General features: G+C 35.5%; 4 protein-coding genes across 6 annotated transcripts; 1 reads left to right on the top strand and 3 right to left on the bottom strand.

Annotated features, from left to right (window-relative positions):
* Positions 1–3078: 3078 nt before the first annotated feature.
* LOC142556809 (aluminum-activated malate transporter 12-like) lies at positions 3079–5431 on the top strand. Of its 2 annotated transcripts, none has more exons than XM_075668300.1 (6): positions 3079–3322; positions 3944–4084; positions 4218–4490; positions 4568–4686; positions 4808–4951; positions 5072–5431. In XM_075668300.1, the coding sequence occupies exons 1-6, from the start codon at positions 3100–3102 to the stop codon at positions 5429–5431; spliced, it is 1260 nt and encodes a 419-aa protein (XP_075524415.1). In that variant the 5' UTR covers positions 3079–3099. The 2 variants fall into 2 exon arrangements, with proteins under 2 accessions (XP_075524415.1, XP_075524414.1); XM_075668299.1 differs by having other exon boundaries at positions 4218–4499; positions 4577–4686.
* Positions 5432–5611: 180 nt separating this feature from the next.
* LOC142556808 (protein trichome birefringence-like 11) lies at positions 5612–8027 on the bottom strand. Of its 2 annotated transcripts, none has more exons than XM_075668297.1 (4): positions 7126–8027; positions 6399–6788; positions 6086–6247; positions 5612–6007 (listed from the first exon to the last, which is right to left on the bottom strand). In XM_075668297.1, the coding sequence occupies exons 1-4, from the start codon at positions 7521–7523 to the stop codon at positions 5629–5631; spliced, it is 1329 nt and encodes a 442-aa protein (XP_075524412.1). In that variant the 5' UTR covers positions 7524–8027; the 3' UTR covers positions 5612–5628. The 2 variants fall into 2 exon arrangements, with proteins under 2 accessions (XP_075524412.1, XP_075524413.1); XM_075668298.1 differs by having other exon boundaries at positions 5629–6001; positions 7126–8024.
* A 9973-nt stretch (positions 8028–18000) lies between these two features.
* On the bottom strand, positions 18001–19911 carry LOC142504599 (small nuclear ribonucleoprotein SmD1a-like). The gene is made up of 4 exons (XM_075617465.1): positions 19883–19911; positions 19674–19762; positions 18407–18598; positions 18001–18311 (listed from the first exon to the last, which is right to left on the bottom strand). Exons 1-4 carry the CDS (start codon positions 19894–19896, stop codon positions 18250–18252), a joined length of 357 nt encoding a protein of 118 aa, XP_075473580.1. The 5' UTR covers positions 19897–19911; the 3' UTR covers positions 18001–18249.
* A 974-nt stretch (positions 19912–20885) lies between these two features.
* LOC142556409 (uncharacterized) lies at positions 20886–27063 on the bottom strand. The gene is made up of 4 exons (XM_075667869.1): positions 26976–27063; positions 25681–25815; positions 21790–22251; positions 20886–21349 (listed from the first exon to the last, which is right to left on the bottom strand). Exons 1-4 carry the CDS (start codon positions 27061–27063, stop codon positions 20886–20888), a joined length of 1149 nt encoding a protein of 382 aa, XP_075523984.1.
* Positions 27064–27447: the final 384 nt, after the last annotated feature.

The raw sequence follows: 27447 nt of genomic DNA, 5'->3' as shown, positions 1-27447 counted from the left end.
GCACACCCAGCCCGCACTCTCACCTCGCACTCTCTCTTCGCCCGCAACCCTAGGTTCCTGAAGAGCTTTTGGGGGCGTTGCCCCCAAACCCCCACGACCTGACCGGGAAGGTCGATCCCCGTAATTTTCGAAGTGGCAAACATCGTTCATTATCGATAAACTGAATAAATTTTTCTAACACGGAATGTCCTCGATGTCTTCATCTTCATGGTCCTCTACTAAACTTTTGAAAGAAAGAAATAATTTCCACTTCCCCACGCCCTTAACTCCTCTGCTAAAATAGTCCTTAGCAGGAAAAGATAAAAACTTCAACCTCCTCACCCTCACCCTCACCCTCACCCTCTAACTCCTCTGCTAGGCGACGCCTTAGCAGGAAAATAAAGATTTCACCTCGTCACCCTCTAACTCCTCTGCTAGGCGATGCCTTAGCAGGAAAATAAAGATTTCACCTCGTCACCCTCTAACTCCTCTGCTAAGCGACGCCTTAGCAGGAAAATAAAGATTCTCCACCCTCACCCTCTAACTCCTCTGCTAGGCGATGTCTTAGCCAGGAAAATAAAGATTCTCCACCCTCACCCTTTAACTTCTCTACTAGGCGACGCCTTAGCAGGAAAATAAAGATTCTCCACCCTCACTCTCTGACTCCTCTGCTAGGCGATGTCTTAGCAGGAAAATATAGATTCTCCGCCCTCACCCTCTAACTCCTCTGTTAGGCGACACCTTAGCAGGAAAATAAAGATTCTCCACCCTCACCCTCTAATTCCTCTGATAGGCGACGCCTTAGCAGGAAAATAAAAATTTCACATCGTCACCCTCTGACTCCTCTGCTGGGTGATTCCTTAGCAGGAAAATAGAGATTCTCCGCCCTCACCCTCTAACTCCTCTGCTAGGCGACGCCTTAGCAGGAAAATAAAGATTTCACCTCGTCACCCTCTAACTCCTCTGCTAGGCGACGTCTTAGCAGGAAAATAAAGATTCTCCACCCTCACCCTCTAACTTCTCTGCTAGGCGAGGCCTTAGCAGGAAAATATAGATTCTCCGCCCTCACCCTCTAACTCCTCTGCTAGGCGACACCTTAGCAGGAAAATAAAGATTCTCCACCCTCACCCTCTAACTCCTCTTCTAGGCGACGCCTTAGCAGGAAAATAAAAATTTCATATCGTCACCCTCTGACTCCTCTGCTAGGCGATTCCTTAGCAGGAAAATAAAATTTTCACATCGTCACCCTCTGACTCCTCTGCTAGGTGATTCCTTAGCAGGAAAATAAAAATTCTCCACCCTCACCCTCTAACTCCTCTGCTAGGCGACGCCTTAGCAGTAAAATAAAATTTTTCTCCTCCCCAACTCTGCTCCTCTGCTAGACAGTACCTTAGCAGAAAAATAAAATTTTCTCGCTTTCATAATACGCCAACATGCATGAATTGAAAAGAAGAACTTAATTTTATTGAATTTCAACGGATTACATGGGAAAATGCAAAGTTGAAATACATCAACGATAAAATCCAGAATGATATTCCCTAAGATGGTAAGCATTTCAGGGACTCCTTAAAGCTTTGCCTTGAGCATTCTCCAAGTAATAAGCTCCAAAATTAAATTTCTCAATCACTCTGAAAAGACCATCCCACTCTGGGTCCATCTTTCCTCTCTACTCTTCTTGTACCTAGGACCAAGTCACACACTTCTTCCATTCCTGATCATGTTAACCTTCAAATGCGCTCTTTTCCCCTCCTCCCTCACTACCCCTTCATCACATCGACGCGCGGCTTTTTGGTCCCCGCACAAGACTTCAACTCCTTTTTCCACAGGAAACTTAAGCTTCTGATGATAAGTGGAAGCTACGGCTCTAAAATCTTTCAGGGATGGCCGTCCTAGAATTGCATTATACGCTGACGGGGTATCTACCACGGTGAAGGCCATCATTTTTGTTATCCGTCGAGGATCAGTCCCCAAGGATAGGTGAAGCACAATCTGACCCAAAGGCGGGATGACGTGTCCTGCAAACCCATACAGCGGGGTGGATACCGGCTCAAACTCAAATCCTTCCACCTTCATTTGATCCAACGTGCTCTTGAACAAGACGTTCACGGAGCTTCCATTATTAATAAATATCCTTGCCACATCATAATTGGCAATGGTAGTCGTCACCACCAAAGCATCGTTATGTAGAGTCACAACGCCTCGGGGGTCTTCCGGCTCAAAGCTGATGATGGGATCTTGTGGTAAGTCTGCACCCTTAGATATCTCAAAGTTCTCCACGTTCTCATTGCGACGGGTTTGCTCGACCCTTGTCTCGTGAAGGGGCTGCTCGGCTCTTGTCTCTTGACGAGGTTGTTCCTGTCTCGTCTCAAGATGCGGTTGTTCGGGTCCTCTCTGAGGATGCGATGATTCTGAGGTAGCTCTTCTACTCCCTCTCTTGCCTACCATCTCTACGTCTCAACTCAAAGTTCCCACAGACGGCGCCAAGTGATACTCACGGGAAATTTAGGGTCCGATTCCAGCAAGTGTCACTAGTCCAGACGCAGGTTTCGAAATTACCCTGAGCCTGAAATCACAAATAAGATCGTTAGGAGGGGGCCAGGAGGGTGTCCTGGCGTAGCCTCTCCGACGCTCAAGTCAGAGACTGAGGATATATGGGGGGAGCAGCTAAGGGTGCTGCTGAAAACATTATATTGAATGAATGAACTGAACATTCAAACCTGGTATTTATAGGAGAATACCTGGGCCTGTCTTCCATTTGGACGAGGGTTAAGCCAGGGGTAGTGGGCCCATCCCTAGGGTATCACTCACTAATTTTTCTTATGATAGGCTTGCTTAACAAGAAAAAAAAAATGCAATAAAATGACATGTACCCTCAAAAGTGTTTTGAATTTAATAAATATATCAAAATTTAAATAAACATTGAAAGACACTCGAGATTAATGTCCAAAATAAAAAAGAAAATTTTGAATGTTGAATCATATTTGGACAAACCAATGTGAGTGATAGTCTCCACTTTACTTGCCACTAGTGTTCTCATCTCATCATGCTATAAATACAATGGCACAATCAAAGACAAGTCCCCACGCATCAAGAGAAAAGTGCAAAAAACAAAATAATAAAATGATAAGCATTGCAAAGGGAGAAAACAAGAATGTATTTGTGTCATTTGTTTCCTCATTTCTTGAGGAAATGAAGACTAAAAGAGTGATCCATAGCATCAAAGTTGGGATGGCATTGGTTTTGGTTTCCCTTCTGTATTTGCTCAATCCTCTATTCAAGCAAGTTGGGGAAAATGCTATGTGGGCTATCATGACGGTGGTTGTCGTCTTCGAATTTTACACGGGTTTGTCTGTTTATTTGTTTTTTTTTAATTATTATTATTATAAACAGTGATAATTAATATTAGAGAATTAAAAATTCTTGTTTCCTAGTATTTTGTATCTGAGTAATAGTCAATTTCACAATTCTTTGAAACCAATTATTGTCATATAATTAAGTAATAGTCATGTTAATTTGGTTGAAGAATCTTTGAAACCAATTATTTTCATATAATTAATTAATTAATTAATTTGGCCGCAACATATATATTTTTTAAGGCAAAAACTTGTGTGAGACGGTCTCACGGGTCGTATTTTGTGAGACGAATCATTTATTTGGGTCATCCATTAAAAAATATTATTTTTTATGCTAAAAGTATTATTTTTTATTGTTAATATCGGTGGGGTTGACCCGTCTCACCGATAAGGATTCGTGAGATCGTCTCACAAGAGACCTACTCTATTTTTAATCTAAAATTTAATATATATAATCATTATATTTCACCTATTAGTTACTTTCAAGTTTGCAATAACATATATTTAATATTCATGCTCATGCATATCAACTGCATTGAGCAAACTATATTTAATATAAAATGAGATATGAAATAAATATATATGGTGCGTGTTTGCCATATGGTTTACAGGCGCTACGTTAGGCAAAGGGATCAATCGTGGGATTGGAACTGTGTTAGGTGGTGGATTGGGGTGTTTGGCTGCTATCTTGGCTGATCAAATTGGAGGGATTGGCAATCATGTCACTGTCGGGTTTTCAGTTTTTATCTTTGGTAAGGAAAAAATTTATACATAAACACCACATATATATATATATATATATACACACAGAGAGAGACAGACAGACAGACAGAGAGAGACATACAGACGGTCTAAAATCTGTCTTGGTATATAACGAATGACCAGGGGCTGGAGCAACATATTGTAGAACGGTCCCAAGAATCAAGAGAAGGTATGATTACGGAGCCTTGATTTTCATGCTCACTTTCAACTTGGTGGTGGTTTCCGGGATCCGGGTGGAGAAGGTGGTGGAGCTGGCCCGTGACCGCCTCGCTACAATCGGCATGGGTTTCGCTATATGTATGATCATCAGTTTGTTCATATATCCCATATGGGCGAGTGATGAATTACATTACTCAATGGCTTCAAGGTTTAATAAACTTTCAACAAGTTTTCAAGGCAAGTTTAGTGTAAATCAGGTTTTTAGTGAAATCAAATTTGTAATAATTTAATGATTTATTGTTGTATTGGTATAGGTTGTTTAGATGAATATTTCACAATCACAAATGAGAAGGAAAACAAACAAGAGACTGACGGCGCTTACATCGAAGCTTGCAAGGCAGTTTTGAACTCTAAATCCAATGATGAAGCATTGGTAAGATTCGAGCTTGAACTCGAACTCGAAATATTTTATTTTGTGCACGTTAATTTTATCGATTAATAATATTTAAGTTAGTTTGTACACGCTAATTTTATTTGCTAAAATAAACATGTAGGCAAATTTTGCAAAATGGGAGCCTTGGCATGGGAAATTTGGGCTAAATTATCCATGGAATAAATACTTGGAAATAGGAGAGTATCTAAGAGAACTTGGTGCACTGGTTCTTTCTTTGCAACAATGTATTCAATCTCCCAAGCAGGTACTCTTTTTTTTATTTTATTTTTTACAGAAAATATATATATATTTCATTATGTAATAAATAATTTATTATTCTTTTCCTAATTTAAAAATCAAGCTTTTTTTGGTATTTCTAAATCAGCCAACATCAATGCAAAGGCAAACTATGAAGGAACCGTGTGAAATTTTGATTATATCAGTTGGATTTATATTGAAAGAGCTTGGAGAAAACATGAAGAAAATGAATCGTTGCCAAGCCAAGACTCTCCTATCTCCAAACCTGCAATCTCTGAATTTACAATTTACCCCACTATGTTCCTCATCCAAGATTGGTGGAATTCTTCAAACAGATGAAGTTCATCTTGCTGTTGCCAGCTTCAGTTTCTTGTTGATGCAAATCGTGGAAAGGGTCGAAATATTAGCCAAAAAAGTGGAAGAACTTGGGGAGTTGGCTGAATTTTCACCACCAAATCCCAATGCAAAGTATGAGTTCATTTCTTGATGTATATATATATATATATATATAGCTGTTAAAAACGAATTTTTACGAGTCTTACTACGAGAAAATGCATGAATGTATAAACATAAATTTACGATGAATACAAATAAAATAGATTCAAGTATGTTCCCATTTCAAGATCTAGCAGTTTTTGCTATATCAGACCTGATATGACTAAGAATTCTTCAACATTCCTAAACCTATTGAGGACGAGAATCACACCTACTTGTCCATTTTTTTCCGTGAGAGATCTGTCGTTTAAGGAAGAGTGCATAGAGAAGTTCATTCCAAGAGTCAGGGACGCCAGGCAAGCACCAGTGACTGCAGTCTTGGCGATGAAGAGGAGCCGGTCCTGCATTAGGCCCTAAGTAATACAACGAAGAGTGACCATCTTTTCTTCGAGACGTCATACCAGTTATATTTAACAAATCTATGTTATTCATCTTCGGATACTGTGATAAGACATCAATAGTCGTATTGAACTCAATGTATGTTTTGGATGGCAATGGCAATGAACTTAGATCTGGTAATGTCTCAAAGTGACAGCTACCACCAGTTTTCCAGTCCGCACCGCTGCATCTTTCCAAGAAAATCATTGATTACAGAGTGATGAAGATGAATCAAACGTGTTATTGTGGAACAGGAACAGGATATTACCTGAAATGCACGGGAGGAGCATAGGTTCGGAAGATGATTTTGGTCTTTGACAAATCGAGTTCACGATCAATCCAATCCATTAACGTCACAATTGACCTTTGAAAGGCAGTTTCTACACTCATCTCTGTCCTGATTTCCGCCCCTTCTTGAAAGTAGCATCCCCTAGTAAACAAATGAAAATTATAGTTTATATCGGAGATCTCAACCAATGAAGCATGCAAGATTTTCATTTTATCCACAGGCCATCGACTTTGGCGACATAAAATCAGCATTTCAAATCTTTTGCTACACTAGGTGAAAATTTGAATCTTACTCTCTTATGGTCTTCTCATTGTTCCACCAATGTCCACTGTTAAAAACCAATAAATCAGCACCCTTCCATTGGACGGAGCTCCAATCCATCACATCCAGCTTCAACGTCAGTTTCACGTTTTGAGGCACACCAGCGGGGGGTCGGCTCTGCAACACTAGAAATGGAGCCCTGTAGTACTCCACTGTGAAGTTGAAATCACTAAATTTAAAAACCAAAGAGCCCATATGCTTCGTGATTGGGGTGTTATTGACTTCATATATTGATGTCTTGTTAGCAATAGCAGACGATAGCATGCAGAGAAGGGACTCCCATTGGTTTCTTCCGATAGAATCGCCCACAAACACTAACCTTTGGTCTCGCAGTTTTTCCAACATATTAGATGCGTTGAATCTGCTCCATTGAAGGAACAAGAACAAGAATCACTAGCTTACAATGTTCAGTTCTTCAATCAACTGCTGATAAATAAAGCCTCCACCTTCCAAAGTAAAATGCTAGACTGGTTTTCTTAGCCCATGTTTCACATTAAGCACTATATTTTAAATCACATCAAACGAACTCGAGAACATGATCAACATATTCATTTTTTCATTTGGGTTTGTTTTCAAGAATCCATATTGATAGCAAATCATCATCTTTAAAGATTCTGTCTAATGGGGAAAAATAGACACATTTAAAAAAAAAACTTATGGCAGATTAAACCAAAGGAGAAGTAGAATTTCCAAGAAACCTGGGCAAGTTGCAATCTTTGGGTTGCCAACGCCATTTTGTATAGAAATTATCAGGCCTTCCATTCTCAGAACACCGAAAACCCTCATCCAAGAACATGCAATCTTGTGGTCGATAAAGTGGATAACTCGCATCCCACACCCAATTCCCTTCAAATATATCACACCCTTCACCCCCACTTTCAAGAAACCCCACAATCTCTGATTCTGATGCAGAACCATTGCATTTAAACCAAGTCCAGAACAATGACTGCCCACGTGAAGTATTCACTATTCTGTAATCTAAGAAAAAGACGCAAAAGAGTAAACAGAAGCTGAAAATAAAGCAACCAATAAAACCAGGTGAGAGACCCAGAAGCTTCAGGCGCCTGGATTTCTTGAAGAAACCCAGGTGGGTCATTTTTATTAGCTATTTGAAAATATCTTTTTGCTCGAATTCGTCTCCTGTTTGAAGAAAATAATTCTGCATAAAACCAGTTGAAAAAGGTTCTTTTCGAGTAGGAATCTTTTCAAAATTTGCCTTTACTAAAAGCAGAGAACAGAAGATGTTCCAGAACAAAAGGGTAAAACGTGAATCTTGGATAGTTTAGTAGAGGAAAATGGGGAAAATAAAACAGGATAGGTCAGAATTAGAAGATGAAGCGGTGGGGTCTTCTACAAAAATGAAAAAACTACACAGCGAAATCTTTTGGCAAACTCTACACCCTTGCGCCAAAAGATTCATCTTTAGTCCATTTCTATCCTCTCATGTTTCATGCAAGAAATGGCGCAGAATATTTTAAATTCTTGTTTTTAAATATTGAATCTTTGGTGTTTTGAAGGCTCGAACTTGGCTCCCAGGACAAAAAAGTTTAAAAAGATATGGGAGAGAATCGAGGGAAGGAGTGGGCCATCAGCTATACACGCTGAAAGTAGAAATTTTGTGGGAACTGGGACGATGGTGAGGTTCATTTGTCTCTTTCATACCACATGCCATGAAAATTAGCTGTGTAAAGACTATAACTTTGTACAATATAATATATTGTTCCAAGAAATATCACAAAATCGTATAAAGTTTATTTAAGTTCTTCCCAACCAGATTTTAAAATAATGATTGTAACACGGGCATAAATATTCACGTATGGAAATTTTCTGGATCATCATGTTTGAAGAAACTCTGATACCATAAGAGAGGAACCCGTTGATGCCATTGAACTTGTTACATGTATTGAGTAGACCTCTTGTGAAACGGTTTCATTAATCTTTATTTTTGAGACGGGTCAACCCTATTCACAATAAAAAGTTATACTTTTAGCATAAAAAGTAATATTTTTCATGGATGACCCAAATAAGAGATCTGTCTCACAAAATACGACCTCGTCTCACACAAATTTTTGCCATATGTATTTTATGGAAAAGAAATTTTGTATATATACTTATATATATTATTTTCGATTATGTGGGAACCATGCATTTCTTGTGTTGTTGATTGTGAGGAAAAGACGGGTCGTATTTTGCAGGCTTTCAGATGGAAGAAAATTGTCTACACGCGGTTTCACACTGACGGGGAGCTCTATTCCTCTCATTCGGAAATCATCTCTTCATCGAGTTTTCTCTCATCTTATAGCATTAAATGCTTAGTTATATAATATTTGTGATGTATTTGTTATCTTGTATTAAGAGGGTGTGTTCTTTTTAGAAACACATGAGCGGATTCTATACCATAAAATATTATAGTGAAATTCTTTCATCTTGCTCGTGGTTTTACTTTAATAAATTTTAGGGGTTTTTCACGTAAATTTCGGTATCCAATTTATTTTTTATTTTCATATTTATCTCAAATTGATGTACGTGGAACTAACAAGTGGTATCAGAACCTTGGTTTAAAATTTCTTAAAATTCTGAGTATGCTATGTGGCAGCATTGACTGATCTTCCACATCAGAAACGTTTTTTTGAGATTTTTTTATTAAGGTGAGATTATTTTGTCTAATCTACTAAAATTGTTTGGCGGCTATTGAAGATAGACTGGTGGAAATTATGACGACAGAAAAAAGAATGATATGAATGATAATGTTGTTGTCAATTTACAATTGGCTATAGTAGAAGAAATATTGCCAAGTATCTCTGAGATAAAAACAGAAAAAGTTATATGTGATACTCTGATAAAAATGTACAAGGTCAAGTCACTACACAACAAGATTTTTCTAAAAAGACCGTTTATACTCTTCGGATGATAGAATCCTCATCGATGACCGACCATATCAACACACTAAATGCTTTATTTGCCCAACTCACTTTTAAAAGGCATAAAATAAAGGAAAATGAACGTGCAGAGCTTCTACTTCAAAGTCTACCATATTCATATGATCAACTTATCATTAATATAACCAACAATATTCTTATGGACTTTCTAAATTCGACGATGTCTTAACTACGGTTCTCGAAGAAGAAAGCCGGAGCAAGAATAAGGAAGATAAGTTGATAACATCGAAGCATGCAAAGGCTTTACCGATGATAAGAGGAAAATTTATGGACCGTAATTCTAGTGGGAGCCAAAGACGAGGTATATCAAAGTCGAGAAGTAAGCACAAAAATATTTAATGCTTTAAATGTGGCGTTAAATGACACTTTAAGAAAGAGTGTACGAGTATCGAGAAGAGATCTCAAATAAATATGACCAGTACTTCAAGCAGTAGTGAAATATTATTCAGCGAAACAGCAACATTTGCAGAAGGCAGACACAAATATTGTGACACATGGATTATGGATTCAGGAGCGACGTGGCACATGACGTCTCAGAGAGAATGGTTTGATCATTATGAACCAGTCTCAGGAGGATCTGTATTCATGGAAAATGATCATGCCTTGAAAATCGCTAGAATCAGTACTATCAAAATAAAAATGTTTGATAGCACCATTCGCATCATACAGGAGGTACGATATGTGAAGGGACTAACGACAAATATTTTGTCATTGGGACAACTGGATGATATCGGTTGTAAAAATCGTATCGAGAACATGATAAAGAAAAATGTGAAATGCGCGCTTGTCGTTATGAAGGCGGAAAAAATTGCTGCAAATATGTATATATTTTTTGGGAAAAACACACAAAGAGGCGGAATTAGCTGTTGCATCAATCGGTTCAGGAGAAAAATTAACAATGTTATGGCATAGAAAGCTCGGACATATGTCATAACGAGGGTTGAAAATTTTCTCAGAACGGAAGCTGCTGTCGAGACTTACAAAAGTGTCACTATCCTTTTGTAAGCATTGTGTTATCAGTAAACAACATATATTAATGTTTGACACTTCTAATGCCAGAAGCAAAATCATATTTGAACTGATTCGTTTGGATGTTTGGCAGCACCGATTGTATCCCTAGAAGGAGCAGATACTTTGTCTCTTTCATTTATGATTTCTCTAAGAGATGTTGGATGTATCCAATCAAGAAAAATTAAATGTTTTCTAGATCTTCAAAGATTTCAAAAAACGAGTTGAACTTGATTCCGATAAAAAATCTGGTGTTTGAGGACTGACAATGGATGAGAATATATCAGTGACGAATTTGATGCATTTTGTCAACATGAGGGCATCAAAGGGCAGTTTATGACGGCTTACACACCTCAAAAGAATAGAGTGGCGGAGCAGATGAATGGGACCTTGCTAGACAGAACAAGAGTCATGTTGAGGACTGTGGGTCTAGACAAGTAATTTTTGGTGGAAGCAGAACTACTTGTTATATTATCAATCGTTCTCCTTCAGTGGCGATTGATCTAAAGACTTCGATGGAGATGTGGACTGAGAACTCGAATTATTATTCTCAATTGCATACATTTGGAAGTCGTGTATACATTCTGTACAATGAGCAAGAAAGATCGAAGTTGGATTCAAAATCCAGAAAATATATCTTCTTGGGTTATGCTGATGGAATAAATGAGTTTCTCTTGTGAGATCCTACTTTTCACAAACTTGCCATCAGCAGAGATGTTATCTTCGAGGAAGATGAAGTAAAAGGAGACAAAGGCATGATGAATTCATAAATTACTATATTTCAGGTGAAAAATAAGACAGACGAAGGTCAAAATTCTTGGTAAGCAGTACCAGAGCACGAATAACAAGAACATTTTGAGCATGAAGTTTCAAATGTGAGGCAGTTAACTTGAAACAGAAGATCACCAGGTTGGCTTTCAGATCATATTACTGAAAGCAATATTGCATGTTGTTTATTATCAGAGGATGGTGAGTCATCAAATTTTCACGAGACTACTCAAAGCTCTGATGTATCATCGTAAATGATAGCAATGCAAAAAGAGTTGGAGGCTTATAAAAGAATAAAACTTGGAATCTTGTTACACTACTACGAGGGATGAAAGCCATTGGTAATAGATGAATCTATAAGATCAAACGTGATGGCAATAACCAAGTTGAGCGGTATCGTGCCAGATTGGTGGTAAAATGTTATGCTCAGAAAGAAGACATTGACTTGAATGAGATATTTTCTCATGTGGTTCGGCTTACAACAGTCAGATTAGTGTTGGCATTCTGTGCGGTGTTTGACATACATCCAGAACAACTAGATGTGAAAACGACATTTCTTTATGGAGATCTTGAAGAAGAAATCTATATAATCCAGCCAGAAAGTTTTGCGGAAAAATTTAAAGAGAACTTGGTTTTCAAGTTGAACAAATCTGTATATGATCTCAAACAGGCTCCGAGATGTTGGTACGAGAGATTTGATTACTGTATCATGAGCCTTGGATACAACAGATTGAGTGCTGACCCTTGTACGTATTTCAACGAGAGATTTGATTACTATATCATGAGCCTTGCTATTGTATGTGGACGACATGTTGGTAGCAGGCCCCAACAAAGAGCAGGTCCAAGGATTGAAGGCACATTTGGCTATGGAATTTTATATGAAGAACTTGGGACCAGCAAACAAGATTATAGGGATGCAAGTTCACCGAGACAGAAGTAACAAAAAGATTTAGCTTTTCCCAGAAATTATTTGAAGAAAATCTTGCAACGCTTCAACATGCAATATAGTAAGCTAATTTCGAACCTCTTCATGTTAACCCCAGAGATATGTCCTAGCAGTGAAGCAGAATGGATGGAGATGTTTCGAGTACTATATGCATCAGCAGTGGAAAGTTTGATATTCGACATGATCTGTACAAAGCAGTTGGAGCAGTTAGTCGGTATATGGCGAATCCTGGAAAAGAGCATCGGAGTACTGTTAAGAAGATCCTTAGATACATTAAGAGTACCTCAAATGCTGCATTATGTTATGAAGGATCATATTTTATACTCAAGGGCTATATCGATTCACATTATGCAGGTGACCCTGATAAGAAGAAATCTACTACTGATTATGTGTTTATACTTGCAGGAAGAGCAGTAAGCTGGGTTTCAAAATTACTAACAATTGTAGCGTTATCTACAACGAAGGCAGAATATGAGGCAATTTCTCAAGCTTGCAAGGAGACAATATGGATTAAAATTTATTTGAGGAGATCGGGCACAAACAAGATAATGTTCTTTTGTTTTGTGACAGTCAAAGTGTCTTGCACATCGCAAGGAATCCAATCTTTCATTCCACGACTAAACACACTGAAGTTCAATTTCATTTTGTTCGAGAAGTAGTAGAAGAATGAAGCTTGAAAATGAGGAAAATTCATTCAAAGGACAACATAGCTGATTTTTTTATCAAGCCAATGAACATTGATATGTTTGAGTGATGTAGATTCTCGAGTGGTCTAAAAGAAACGTAAGCAGCAGAGAATGGCAAGAGTGAAAGGATTTGTGGAGACGTGTTTGATTCTCAATCAAATCTCCAACTGGGAGAAATGTCGGTAAACAGGAAATGCATTAAATTCATTTCTTGTGTTGATTAATTGTGAGGTAAAGACGGGTCGTATTTTTCAGGCTTTTCAGATGGAAGGAAATTGCCTACACACGGTTTCACACTAACGAGGAGCTCTATAAATAGAGCTCCCTCCCTTCATTCTGAAATCATCCCTTAATCTTGTTTTCTCTCATTTTATAGCATTAATTGTTTATTTCTATAATATTTGTGATGTGTTTGTTTTCTTGTACTAAGGGAGTGTGTGTTCTCTTTGGAAACACAGTGAATGTGTTGTGCACTATAAAATATTATAATGAAATTCTTTTCATCTTGTCCGTGGTTTTTACCCTAATAATTTTTAGGGGTTTTCCACGTAAATCTCGGTGTCCAAATTTTTTTTATTTTCATATTTATTATCTCAAATTGCCGCACGTGAGACCAACAACTCATAGGTTTTAGTGGGGGTATTCATGAGTTATTTGAATTATTGCTTGGATATTAAGGTTCGAGAATTAAGATTCGAAATCTTGAAAAGTCCAAAAGGCTCTAAAAGTGTGTGTGTGTGTGTACACACACACACACACACACACACATATACATATATATACTTGCGAAATATCGAATAAAATAATTTGTCTCGAGTTCGGCTCGAAAAAGTCCGAGTTCGATAAGTTCGAATATGAATCAAATATTTATCGTTACGGTTCGAAAAGTTTGCGAACCTACTCGATTTGTTTACAACCCTAGTATCGATAATGGCAATTCATTAATTTTTCACACTGTTTTTCAGTTTTTCTATTTAAGTTATGTTCTGAATCCTCTTAATACATATAGGTAATCAATTTACAATCATAAAAAACTTGTTTCATTGTTCATTTTCATCCATGAACTGACTTCTTTGAAAATGCATTGAACATTTAAACTCTGATTGGTTCTTTGTTACGATTTATCCCCATCTCGAAACAATGGAATTTTCAGTTTGGAATGTGTTTTTATAATCAAGAGTTTAGTATTTTTCTTCATGGGGAAAAACATTATGTTGTTCAGTTTCAATTTTCTTTATTTTGTAGGGCAAGTTAGTTTAATAGTTGAATGATATGTTTATTTGATTCAATTATTTGTTTTTGTTTATTTCTGTGTTTTTTTAATAAAATTTCTATAACAATGCATATCAGAATATTGAAATTATTAATAGATAAATAGATGAAGTAATTGTGCAAATAATGAAATAGATACTTGAAGATTTAAAGATATAAAAATTCCAGGAGCACGTACAATTTATCATAAAATAATTAATTACAGAATTTTTATTTTCCATTTTTTCAAAATCTTTTTGTTGCTTAATTTGATAGCATATACTTAATTGGCTTGATTTATAAAATTTAGTTAATATTTCATTTTATAATTTTATTTTAATTTATATTTTCTTTTGCATAAATTGTATCAAGAAAAAATATATGTCATTAATAAAAAATTTGATTGCATCTTATTGTTTTTGGGCCTAGTTTTTTCAATTCTTCTCTGCCTAAAAAAGTCAAGGTTAGTCAAGTTGAAAATCTGACGAGATAAAGTGTTTCAATGATGTCTCATGAATCAGTGATCCAAATGAAAATTGGGAAAAATGATTGGAAAGCCAAATCAATTCTCGACAAGTCATATTTCAGGTGTATCAGGTTAGTTTAGAAATTATATAACCGGATGCCACAATATCCAGTTGGAAGTCACACATACAACAAACAGTTAGATTTGACAATTTCTGATATTTTGTTCATATTTCACGAACACTTATCCAAATGACAATCAGGAAAAACTGTTGGAAAGCCAACACAATTTTCTACAAGTCATATTTCAGGCTAGCTGGGTTAGTTATGATGTTATTTATGCTAACTAGATACTGCAAAATTGAGATACAGGTCACAGATAGAGCAAACGACTAGACTTGAGCAGTCTCAGCTCGAGTATCGTATGGAACGATTCAACATGTGTTATAAAACTAAAACAATTATTTACAAATCATCTTCAAAATCAAAGTCTGAATCGAATTTTAAGAGACCGAACCCACAATTAAGTTGTTGGATCTGCAATAAGGATATAACTACTGGCTAGACATGAACGATTCTGATATTTCGAGCATATACCTCTCATACGAACTCAAAATTGAGTGATTTTGATTCTATGGAAAGCTAAGAAAATAGATACAAATTTCATGTTTATTATTTTGCCAAGAAATCGATGAATCAAGAATTATAATTAAGATAAGAGAACAACTTGACTTTCACTAGCTTGTATATAGTCTGATATTTCAAGTATATCTCTCTCATAAGAACTCGAATTTCTTTGATTCTTTGAAAAGCTAAGAGAAAGAGCTCATGTTCATCACTTTACCCAAAAATGATGAATCAAGATTTATAATCAGGAGAATGGAGCAGCTAGACTTTGTCCGACTAGACTTTTTTCAGCTAGACTTTGACGACTCAATGAACAGTAAAAACAACTCGATATCAAAAAATGGTCAGAAAGTCAAATATGATAATTTCAATGTTAGAAATCGTATATAACTTTTCCAAATTGTCATATTCTTGTTTTCAAATGTTTACATCATTCCTCGAATCCATAAATATAATATTTTAAAGACCAAACAACAAGCTTTTGAAAGAGTTCAAAGCATAAGAGCCTATATGAAAAAATAACTAAAATGAGAGTAAATTCAGAGTGTGACGATACATTTGAAACATATAAAATGTAAAAGATTAAATCCTCAAACAGACAATCACACACACACACACACACACATATATATATATATATGAAAATTTAGGTTCAAAAAAAAATTGAGTTATGGTCTTTACACAAAGACGTAAAAGATCGTGTTTGTAGTCTTGAGATAAAAGACATTAAACATTTTACGGATTGTGAGGTTGAGGCTTACAATCGAGAGTATGATAGAAGTTTCTACTAGGCAAAGAGACAAGTCATAAGTCGAAATGAGTTGTTATAAGGTGTTGTATGAATCAAAGTCTTCTAGTGGAAGAAGGGTGGTCATAGAAGTTGTTAATCTCCAAACAGCCATAAGCATATTCGTGCATATTTATTTATCGTGTTTACTTATTATTGATACTGTTTTTAGATCATTGTTGAAACATTTTATGTATCTTTTAAATACCAAAATATTGTATACAAAGAGTGTAATAAAATGTTTTGATCAAACTGTTTTTATTATTTCAACTCCTACATATTTTAAATGTTATACACAATGTTTAATCATATTTTAGAGTGATTATTTTGAGTTTCTTGTGATTGATTATAAAACCAAACTGTAAGACCGAGTGCTTTCCACTTTACCAAAAGTTATAGCTAGTGGTAATGGTGCAACTCAAATATTTTAAACTGCACAACAGCTCAAGTACCACGGTTTGATTGCTCTACCAAGCAGGGACAATTATTACACCCAACAATCTCCCTCCCAATAATTGTACTCCTTGCAATCAACGGGAATCGAACCCGTGACCTTAGCTCTGATACCAATTGTATGACTGAGCGCTTGCCGTTTTACCAAAAGCTATAACTAGTGGTAATGGAGCAACTCAAATCTTTTAAACCGCACAGCAGCTCAAGCACTACGGTTCGATCGTTCTACCAAGTAGGGACAATTATTCCACCCAACACTTTTCGTTAACAATTCGTTTTTGAATATTTCAAGAACGAGCTATTGTAGCTCGAGTTTGAAGAAATTATTTAAAATAATTTATTCACTCACTCTAAACTCTAATTAAAGGCATTGCCAAGACTCATAAAAAATACTACTAAAAACAAAATGCTTTATTTAATATAATAAAAACGAAAATCTCAAATCGTTTATGAGTCTGACTCCTAAAAAAATAAAAAATTTAAATTTATTTTTAAAAAAAAAATTATTTTTGGGTCATATCATTCTAAATTATGCTAATATTTTGGGTTATTTTAGTAGTAAATAAGTAAATTTTGTATCAATGTGTTGATTAACTTTAAAAGTTTGGACATATATTTTATTCTCAATTAGGTTATGAAAATTTTATCAATTGTAATTAAAAAACAATATATATAATATCAATTATTTGTTTCGTTATACGTAACATGGAAACATTTATGTTGTGAAATAATATCATTAATTAATATCAAATTAGTTATATTATTTCAATTAATTATGTTTTTGATTAATTTATTTGTATTTTAAATAATTATTCAAACTACCATACTTACTAATTTAAATCATTAATTATATAAAATAATATCGTACTCGTGAAATATCCACTATCGTAATAAAACTATTTTTTTTTTCTTTTGCAAATATCCTTATTGGATTTTGAATTCCTTTTTTGAGTGTAATTTTATATAAAAATAAACAAAATTGTATTCATGCATTTTTTTTAACCATTAAAACACTGGTAAAATTTGTACGAGTATTTGAAGATAAAAGTATATTTTCAAAAAAATAATTAATAACATATATAAGTGCGAGTTGCGACAAATTATAACCAAAATTTTAATATAAAACAAAAAATAATATGCTGCCTATAATGGTATTTCGATAAACTGGTCGGCTAGGTAAAAAAATGTAGAAAAGATTTCTAGTACTTAAAAATAAACCATGGAATAAATTAATATTTTTTAAAAAAACATAAGATCAATGGAAGTTATTTTTAAATCATATAATTATTATTCAAAATAATCTCAATTGCCAACAGTATCCCGTTAAAGATACGCTAGATCAATTAATCTTATTCCGTACTACCAAAAAAAAATCATATGATAATGACAAAAACTTGTTTGAGACAATCTCACGGATCGTATTTTATGAAACAGGTCATCCATGAAAAGTATTACTTTTTATGCTCAAGTCTTACTTTTTATTGTGAATATCGGTAAAATTGACCCTTCTCACAGATAAAAATTCATGAAACCGTCTCACAAGAAACCTACTCATAATAAAATAGTTGAAGAAATGAAACCCAGCCGACACTTGGTAACGCTGAAAATTGAATTCCCTTTTCTTATTGTCCCAACTCTACTAATGAATCTAGAAATGTGATTAGAGCACGGTTATAAGTCATTCTATTATATACCATAAACTTATCTCCTCTCACGAACCAAACATCATCTAACAATATTTCAAGAAATGAAACAGTAACAAAGACCATACATGCATGAAATAGACCAAGCCTCCAAAAAGGGTTATATCTTCTACGGCTGTTGTGAGAAAACAGGCAATACAGTTGTTTACAGAACCAAATACACAAGTTATGATACTTGGAGCTATAGACCTAACGGCCCCGACCGCGTCCACGCCCACGACCCCGGCCGCGACCGCGTCCCAAAGGTCGTCCTGAATTTGACATAGAATAGTTCATCAAATAGTGTTGGAGGGAAATATAAGCTCACTAACATTGCAAATGAAGCAAAAGGCAATTATTGTCATACCAGCTGTTGGCTTCTTAGGCTTGACCCTTGGTGTCTCTTCCACAAGCAATGTCTCCAGATTTAAGCTGTCAGGAAGGATGTAATAGCGGATAGTGTTCCCCCTCACACTCAGGTGATCCATAGTTACTGGATTCTTTCCTTTGAAGGTCAGTTTTACGGTCTTCAGATGTGTGTTCATGCTGATATCAACACCTATAAAAAAAGCGAACAGAGCTACAATCAGAATTGTGGATCATATGGCTACATTGTTTGGACAAACAGTCAAATGAGCACTTCTGGTCAGGGATTTCTTCCACATCTGCTAATAGCACCTAATGAAACGACCAAACACTATATGGAATCCCATTTCGCACTTTTACCAGTAAAACCTAGAAAGATTATAGTGATCACGTCAACATACAAAGCAAGTGGAATTTAAAAACGTTGGTACCAAAGATTCAGTAGTAAACTTGGTTCCTTGTAACTACTAGCAATATCAAACAAAATGTTTGACTTATAACAAATAGATAACGGCAACGATGGAGTATCATACTAAAAAATTAGAAGCAAAAGCGAAGGGCAGATACATGGGCAAAGTTATCAACACTTGCACTCCTTAGTCCTTGCACACAAATCACAACTGGCAGTCATTCTTCAAAATCATTAAGTTGAAGAACATCCAAGTTTGGTAAGCTAGTGCCACAAACATAAAATTTTAAGCTGCAAAACTTGAATAATGGGAATAATCAAATACTAATCAACATGTAGTTGCCGATTCTATAAAAGATATTTACATCTGATCCACTCCCCGCGGCATTCCAACCTAGATATGATACAATGAAACTAACTTAACCTCACCAATTCTGGACCCTATCAAACCCTGTTTCTCCTCGAAAACCACACATATGCAACCAAAATTCTAATTTGCATTGTTAATCAGCCAATCAAATTATTTATACCATTCTCTTATCAGTCTCAAATACTATAAATTACAGAATAGCTCAGAACCTAATGAACCAACGAAAGCTCCAAAATATACCAATGAGGTAAGAAATCAGTTGCTTAACAGCTTAATCTTGTCAAGAAAACGTGTCAGTAACTCATAAAATAATTGGCTTCTCTCACATTTATCGCAATTTCATACTCTTCACCCAGTTTGGGGTGCGATGGTTAAAGGCATATAAAATTTTTCTTCTTTTCGTCGTAAAAAAAGATCACAAACCAAACTATGACCAAGTACGAACGATGTAGGAAATGCAAAACTAAACCACGAAACTGAATCCATCACCCGTTTCAAACCTGTAATAGGTGCCGTTAACAACAGTGCCATTCTTGAGCTCAATGGATACAGTCTCATTGTTCAATTTCATCAAAAATCTGCTCAATTAACAATCCAAAAATGAGAGATGTCGTTAGAAGACAATTACAGAGCAGTTTTGTGATTAATTTTGAGTAGTATACGGTAGTAGAAGTACAGTGGAGAGAAGAAAAACGCACCTGACAAGCTTCATTGTTGCTGCAAGGAGCACAACTGAAGCTAGGGTTCTGTACAACACCTGTCCATCGAGTTCTCTCGATCTCAAATCTCAATTATGCAGTTAAATGTTTCGGTACGACGTCGTATTCGTTAAAGGTTTTGGGCCTTATGCATGGGCCCATTATAGCTAAAATACTCCAAACTGAACAGCTTCAAAGATTATATTCAGTATCACTTTTCTTCAATTCTTGAAACTTTACAATTTTTAATTTATGAGTCGGGAATTATCATGTAAGTAAGATATGACTCTTCAACTTTGGTCCCCGGGAGAGTCAAAGCCACTGGGCCATCGCCCCTAGGTTGGAACCAGCCAGGATTAGTAGGTCGTTATGTTTGGAGCCCCGTATTGATCAGGCCCAGGGCCGATCTTAGACTTTTAAGGGTCCGGTGTAAAAGAGAAAAGAAAAAAAAAAGAAAAGAAGAAAGGCTCTTTGTATTTATATAAAACTAATACTAAAATCAGTGATATAAAGATAATTTCATTATTTGATTACATAAACTAATATCTATAATAAAAAAACATTATATTCCACATTGTTAATAATCAGTATCGTTACATCATATAAAAAGAAAAATATATGCTATTACGATTAACGGGAAAAGCCGATCTTCATGCATTTTTATCAGCAAAGTCATCAATCAATATTTCATAATCAAGTTTTTCCAGAAACTCACTCTCAATCGAAATCATAGCTAATGCATTCAATCTTGTTTGGGTCATTGTTGATCTCAAGCAAGATTTCACAACTTCAATTTAGAAAAGCTTCTTTCCATAGATGCAATAGTCACCGGAATATTCAATAATATCCGGTAAGCAATGAATGAATCCGGGAAACAATTCATTTTTGCAAAAAAAAAAAAAAAAAGTATTTCACATGCTGTTTTTATTTCCCTTGGTAGCATATATTGTATGATTTTCAGTTATTGATATAAATAATCTCTATCCAAATATGAAGCATCTTGTCATGTATCCTCTTTACTTTGTAATTTCATTTCAAAATTCTTGCAATGAGCTTTCAAGCCTTCATCAACCAATGAGCTCAACTTTTCAGCTGTGAAAAAGAATCCAAAAATATCTTCATATTCCTCATATTGCTCAAACTTTTTCTTCAATGACCCAATTTTTTGATCGACTATGTACAAGAAATAATGAATTCTAAAATCTTCTTCAGCAGATTCTTGAGGTATTCTGGAAGACTCACATGTAACCTCATCAAAATGTCTTTTTCTATATATTTGTCTTTTCTCAGGAAAAATAGGATTAATCTCCATTGTTGAAGCAAGTTCTTTCGCTGTATTGATGGCTTGTTCAAATCCAGATTTTCTGTACTCTTCAAAAGAAGCAATTAGCCCCTTAACCTTGGTCATAGCAACATCAATAAGCATGTTTTCAGATTGTAAGCATTTGCTGCCAATGTTAACTTTACCTAAGATGTCATACCAAATAACCATACCCAACTAAAAACTCAAAATTTTCAAGTTCAAATGTTGCTAAAGACTTACCTTCACTTCTTATTTTTGAGTCGGTGTTTCTTTCTTCTGAAAATTGAAGTAAAGCTTCTCTAATTTTTTGAGCTTGAAGTACTACCGTTTTAACACTTTCAATACGGCTTTCCCATCGAGTGGTTGACAATGGCTTGATAGTTAAACCTTTTTACCGTCACATGATCTATCAAAATCTTCAACCTCTTTGTAGAATGAGAAAATATTGTATAAATCCGTTGTACTACTCCAAAAAAATCTTTCGCTTTTCCACAAGAATTTGCAATGTCACAAAGTGTTAAATTCAAACAATGACAACCACATGGAGTCTATAATGCTCTAGAATTTATGTCCGACAAATTTTTTTGTACGCCTTGGTGTCTACCTTTCATATTTGTCCCCATTATCGTATCCTTGTCCTCTGACATTATCAATATCAAGATCAAAACTTTCAACGCATTTTGCAGCTCTTCAAACAATCCTTGTCCTGTTGTATCATTCAATTTCAAAAATCCCAAAAAGTACTCTTTTACTTTCATTGGACTTGTAGAAACATTAACACATCTTATAACCAAAGTCATTTGCTCTTGGTTACTAACATCAAGAGTGAAATCGAGTATTACAACAAAGAACTTAGATTTTTTAATTTTTTGAAAAATTGAACTCTTGATTTTAGAAGCCAACAAACATATCAACTCATTCTGAATTTTGTGGCTAAGATAATGATGATGTGTATTTCTTTCAAGATGCTCCTTCATCGTTAAGTCCCACTCAGAAATCATCTCAACAGCAGCCATAAAGTTTCCATTGTTATCATCATAAAGCTTCTCATTACTACCACGAAATGCTAAGTTTTGTTAAGCCAAAAATCTCACAACTGAAATTAATCGTTGCAATTTCTTCATCCAATGATCTTTTGCCTTCTTGATTTGATCTTGAATGGCATGATCAATTGTTTTACCCTTCATTAACATGATCTATCTTTGGGACCTTTCCCTGTTAATACATTTCTTATAGGACCTTTTTCCACTAATCGATCCTTCCACTTGGGATATAAAATCTCGCAATTTCTAGGATCAAAAATGTCAAATGGACAGTACAAAAAACGCAAAAGACAACGGTTTTTCACCGTTGTCGTAGGTCAAATAAAACCGTTGTTAAAGGCCCTGTGATTAAACGGTGTACTCAAACACAACGGTAAAAAACTGTTGTCGTAGCTACAATTTGCGATGGTTTTTAGCGATGGAAAACAAACCGTCGCTAAAATTAGCGACGGTATTCATGCAAAACCGTCGCTAATTAGTGCCGGTTTAGTAAACTCTCGGTAAAATTAGCGACGGTTTGGAATTATTTTCGTCGTTAATTTTTTCAGTAAAATAAAAAAAAATTACTTTTAATAATTAATAAATATAAAAAAAACTTACAATCTTACTACGCTAACAATATTCATAATCTTAACTAACACTTAAAAATTTATCCAAAAATTAAAGCGAAAAAATTTACCTTAAATCGAAACTAAAATCGTGTAAGAGAGAAAAATTTTAAGTGTTGGAAAATAGACCGAAAAGACGGATATTTATAGACATTTTGCGACGGTTTTTGGTGTATTAGTGACGATAATTTCATAAACCGTCGCTATTAGCGACGGTTAAACAAACACCGACGGTTATTTTTCAATTCGTTGCTAATTTAAAAATTGCGACGGTTTGGTATAACCGTCGCTAACTTAATTTAAAACTTGCGACGGTTTAGCTTAAAACCGTCGCTAAAGTTAGCGACGGTTATACCAAACCGTCGCAATTTTTAAATTAGTGACGGTTTGACAAGTAACCATCGCTAAATTTAAAGACGGTTTTGCAAAACTTTCGCAAAATTTAATTAAAAAAAATTCGAAGAAACAGTTGTCTTTTACCATATAAAACAATAAGAAAAGACAACGGTTGTCGTAGAACAAAAAAAACCAGATGAAAGACAACGGTTTAAACAAATCGTTTTCTTTGACCCTTTAGAAAACATATATAGACAACGGTTTTTAAAAAAAAACGCTCATAGAAAACCGTTATCGTAGATATATCAAAGACAACGATTTTAAAGAGACTGATGTTTATGAGCGGATTTTTTTAAACTACGACAATGATTTTTGTTGAAACTGTTGTTAAAAATAAAAATATATTAAAACCGTTGTCTTTAATGTGTTGTTGAATGTGTATTTTCTTGTGGGAATTGATGAACTCTGTTCTTCCTTTACTAATAACATCAACATCACTTTAATAAAAAGTATTTTCAAAGACTAAGTCATCACATTTTTCATTCCATTCAATCTCATCCACATCTTCCTCTAAAAACATCATGTAATTCATTACAATTGTTTTCTTTTTCCTCTTTGTTACCCATATCTTCAAGTGATGGATTTCTCGATTGTTTGACAACAAATCTGTTGATATCCCCTCTTTGAGACTCAATAAATTCTTCTAATTTTTTTTTTCTTTTTCTTCTTATCATGTCCTGACTGATATTTCCTAGTTGGAGGCATTCCAATTTTCTGCAGATAAATAAACAAATAAAGTTCTCGAATAACCACTTATTATAGATGTAATGTACTAAGATGTAAAAAAGAACAAATACACTCAAAATGTATAAATAAACAGCTGTATGAAATGAGAACGACACATTTTCAAAGCTAGCTAGCAAAAAGCTCAAAAATGGTTGAAATTTTTAATATTTTGGTTGAAAATATTATTTCTTCCCATAGATATGACACTATGTCTTTCTAGGCAGTGAATATCCAGACATAAAGAGTTTATATTCAATTACTCCAATACCAAAGAATGAAGACAACCAGTGCATTAAACATTATTCAAAGAAATAAAGTGAACATATTTCTTTTTGTTGTCAAAGAATACACGTATTACTAAAAAAAAATAGAAAGGTTAACAGAAAAATCATTTAGTTCAAGTCTGGAGAAGATGGCCCATCAAAATAAGATCAATAATGAATACGTGAACATCAGGATCCTTACGTACCATGAGTCCATGACCATCCGAGACGAAAATCATCATGTAAAACATGAAAAGAAATGACATTCTAAAGAAATAACAACAAAATATAAACAAATAATGTGAAATGAAAATAAAAATAAAACTCAAGATGAAAAAAAAGCTTACATGTTCAAAGTTTTACCGAAGGTTACTGAAGGAAACACTTAAACCGGAAAGAAGAACACTATAAAATATAACCAGACAGCACTAAATCAGAAACCCACCTCCAAAATCTGTCAGATGTGCATTCAATAGTCTCTATTTTGGTGGTTCTTTTTAGAAGTAAGGGTCAACATTGAAATTTGAAGTGTCCGATTGATAAGCCCACTACCCACTATTAAATTTTAGAAAATTGAAGATAAAATCCAAAGCCCAAATATCCAACCCAATATACCCCTAATCCCATTTTAATTGGGGCCCTATCCACCTGGGGCCCTGTGCGATGGCCCCATATTGACCACCACAGGGCTGCCTCCGATTAGGTCGGATTGGATACAATAGGTCAACATAATATCTTATCAATGGCAGAATCAAACTGATCCAGGAGTCAGTGCCACTGAACCTCCTAATCTCTTTTAGGATGGAGGATAGTTATGAGGATTTGGTGTTATTGGGAGGTCTCGACTCGTTCAATAACGACGGGGCAAGCGCCCATTCGAGAATGACACGAGGAAATGGACTTGCCTTCAAGCATTGCATCCGAACTCCAAAGTCAACCCTCCTTGGGCGTCCTCAGAGCTTAATGACAAAGTAACTACTATGTCAGCAGATGAGTATCCCATAAATTGGATTTGGTGGATAAAGGTTTCAGAGGTGGTTGTTGACTCCCAAAATTGACAAGAAAGTATTCATTCTACCATATGAATATCAGGTTGATTTACAACTAGGGGCTTTTGGAAAATTCACTAGATACACATCATTTCTAGTATTTTTTATAATGAAATTTCTTCTATTAAATAAGGTAAAAAATAGAGTACAAGTACAGTCACACTAGGTATTCCCAGTTAAAGCTCAACAAACAACATCTTAATCGAATCTGAGCTAATACAACACATCTAAAACATTAACCACATAGAAATTTTTAAACTTTAGCGATTACAACACATCTATAACAGTAACCGCATTCGGGATACACCGAAATATTAGGATTTTTTTCTTCTTGATTATAGCCGCCACATCCGACTTTTCACCTTCGAACATTGCTCTGTTCCTAGCATTCCAAACGTGATAAACCGTACCTGCAAGAGCCATACATCTCATTTTGTTAAGCATTGAATTCCCACAGTATGCCCCTCGAAAACTCTTAGTACAAGCAGCTGCTGATCCCATTTGTTTCTTCATATCCACCAGCTTCGAACTCAATCCCATATGTTCTTCAAGATGAAACAGGAGAAGAAGATGTGGGCATTGGATTATGGAACCACTTTACATAACGCACAAGAAGCATCATGAAAAGAGCCCAGTTTGTCCCGAGTGAGTAGCTTGGTATGTGCAAATAGCCATAAAACAAACTGGTGCTTTGGCAAGATGAAAGTCTAAGAAAGTAGAGGTTTCCATGTCCATATTCCAACATTTTGGACAAAGAAATCATAGGCAGTCTTGAGACATGTGGTGTTGCCAAACAAGAAGCTCAAACAATTTATAGCCACATCAATCGAGCCCAACGCACCTATCAACACGTCCCTAATACCAATGATCTGTTTATTCAACGGTGATTCTTCTTTATTCCACCTATCAACACGTCCCTAATACCAATGATCTGTTTAGTCAACGATGATTCTTCTTTATGCCACAGCCAATGCCAGACATCACCATATTTACAATAGGCATGATTCACCCATTTAATCCACAGACTGTCCTTCTTCAACTGAATCTTCTATAGTGTCTTATAAATCAATGCCTGGCTCCTAGAATGTAGGTTCTTCATCCCCCATCCTCCATCCTCTATCGGTTTGTACAATGATTTCCAAGCAATAGGAGGACGTTTACTTGGCCATACAAACTTCCTGAATAATGAATAAATGACATCCAAAATATTAGCTGGGATAGGGAGGATAGACTAGTAATAGCCCACACCCCGAATTACATATCTGATCAACTCAAGTTTCCCAGCATGAGAAAGTGAGTGTCGAGGACAAGAGTTAAGTTTAGCAAGAAACTGCACCCACCAGCAAACTATAATCAGATGTTCAAAGCTTTCTTGATGCCAACAATATTCCCAGATAACGGAATGGTAGATAACCCTGACAACAACCTGTCCAGATCCACACTGGCCAAATAAATACTATATTTCAACAAGTTAATTCTCAATTCAGCCATATCCCCAAATTCATTCAAACAGTTCATAATCAATGACACACTATGCACATTACCTCTAGATAATAATAACAAGTCGTCCTTATATGCTAAGTGTGTAATATAAAGTTATGACAGCTAGGATGAAAACCAAACGAATTAGATCTAGACATGCATTTCAGTGATCAAGATAGTACCTCAAGACAGAAAGTAAATAAAAATGAGGAGAGCGGGTCACCTTGTCTAAGTTCGCTCTTACCATCAAAGTATTCATCATACTGGCCATTAATGTCAATGGAGTAGAAAGTTGTGGTGACATATTCCATTTTCCATGAAAGGAATTTGGCGGGGAGATTCAGTAGTGTAAGCACATCTTGCAGGAAATCTCAGTCTACTGTGTCATATGATTTTTGTATGTCCACATTTAGAGTGCATTCTTGGAGTGCCTCGTTTACGTGAGTATTTCCTGAGCAATTCTTGTGCCAGATGGATACTGTCAACAATAGATCAACCCTGTATAAATGCTGTTTGCGCCTCATCCACTAACCCACCAATCACTCGCCGTAGCCTTTCAACTAAGATTTTGGAAATGATCTTGTATAGAATAGTGCAGCAAGAGATCGGCCTATAATCATTAACTGAAGATTCATCCACAAATTTTGGAACCAACGCAATGATTGTATGGTTCCATTGCTTCAAAAAATGCCCAT

This window comes from Primulina tabacum, chromosome 9 (assembly GCF_025594145.1).
Source record: "Primulina tabacum isolate GXHZ01 chromosome 9, ASM2559414v2, whole genome shotgun sequence".
Taxonomy (NCBI): Eukaryota; Viridiplantae; Streptophyta; class Magnoliopsida; order Lamiales; family Gesneriaceae; genus Primulina; species Primulina tabacum.
The sequence above is the reverse complement of the archived record's forward strand: the minus strand, read 5'-3'. Positions and strand labels throughout refer to the sequence as shown.

Excerpts from the sequence above, each read along its gene's own strand:
- LOC142556409 (XM_075667869.1), bottom strand. The coding sequence starts at position 27,063 with ATGGAATATGTCACCACAACTTTCTACTCCATTGACATTAATGGCCAG. Across the intron at positions 22,252-25,680 it reads GAGATGTATGGCTCTTGCAG|CATTTCGTGGTAGTAATGAG; the intron begins GTACGGTTTATC and ends AACAAAACTTAG. Across the intron at positions 21,350-21,789 it reads AATGGGGACAAATATGAAAG|GTAAAGTTAACATTGGCAGC; the intron begins GTAGACACCAAG and ends ATGACATCTTAG.
- LOC142556808 (XM_075668297.1), bottom strand. The coding sequence starts at position 7,523 with ATGACCCACCTGGGTTTCTTCAAGAAATCCAGGCGCCTGAAGCTTCTG. Across the intron at positions 6,789-7,125 it reads AAAGATTGCAACTTGCCCAG|ATTCAACGCATCTAATATGT; the intron begins GTTTCTTGGAAA and ends TCAATGGAGCAG. Across the intron at positions 6,008-6,085 it reads GCTCCTCCCGTGCATTTCAG|ATGCAGCGGTGCGGACTGGA; the intron begins GTAATATCCTGT and ends TTTCTTGGAAAG.
- LOC142504599 (XM_075617465.1), bottom strand. Across the intron at positions 18,599-19,673 it reads CTATTACAGGTTTGAAACGG|GTGTTGATATCAGCATGAAC; the intron begins GTGATGGATTCA and ends CTTTTTTTATAG. Across the intron at positions 18,312-18,406 it reads GCCTAAGAAGCCAACAGCTG|GACGACCTTTGGGACGCGGT; the intron begins GTATGACAATAA and ends TGTCAAATTCAG.
- LOC142556809 (XM_075668300.1), top strand. The coding sequence starts at position 3,100 with ATGATAAGCATTGCAAAGGGAGAAAACAAGAATGTATTTGTGTCATTT. Across the intron at positions 3,323-3,943 it reads CGTCTTCGAATTTTACACGG|GCGCTACGTTAGGCAAAGGG; the intron begins GTTTGTCTGTTT and ends TATGGTTTACAG. Across the intron at positions 4,952-5,071 it reads GTATTCAATCTCCCAAGCAG|CCAACATCAATGCAAAGGCA; the intron begins GTACTCTTTTTT and ends TTTCTAAATCAG.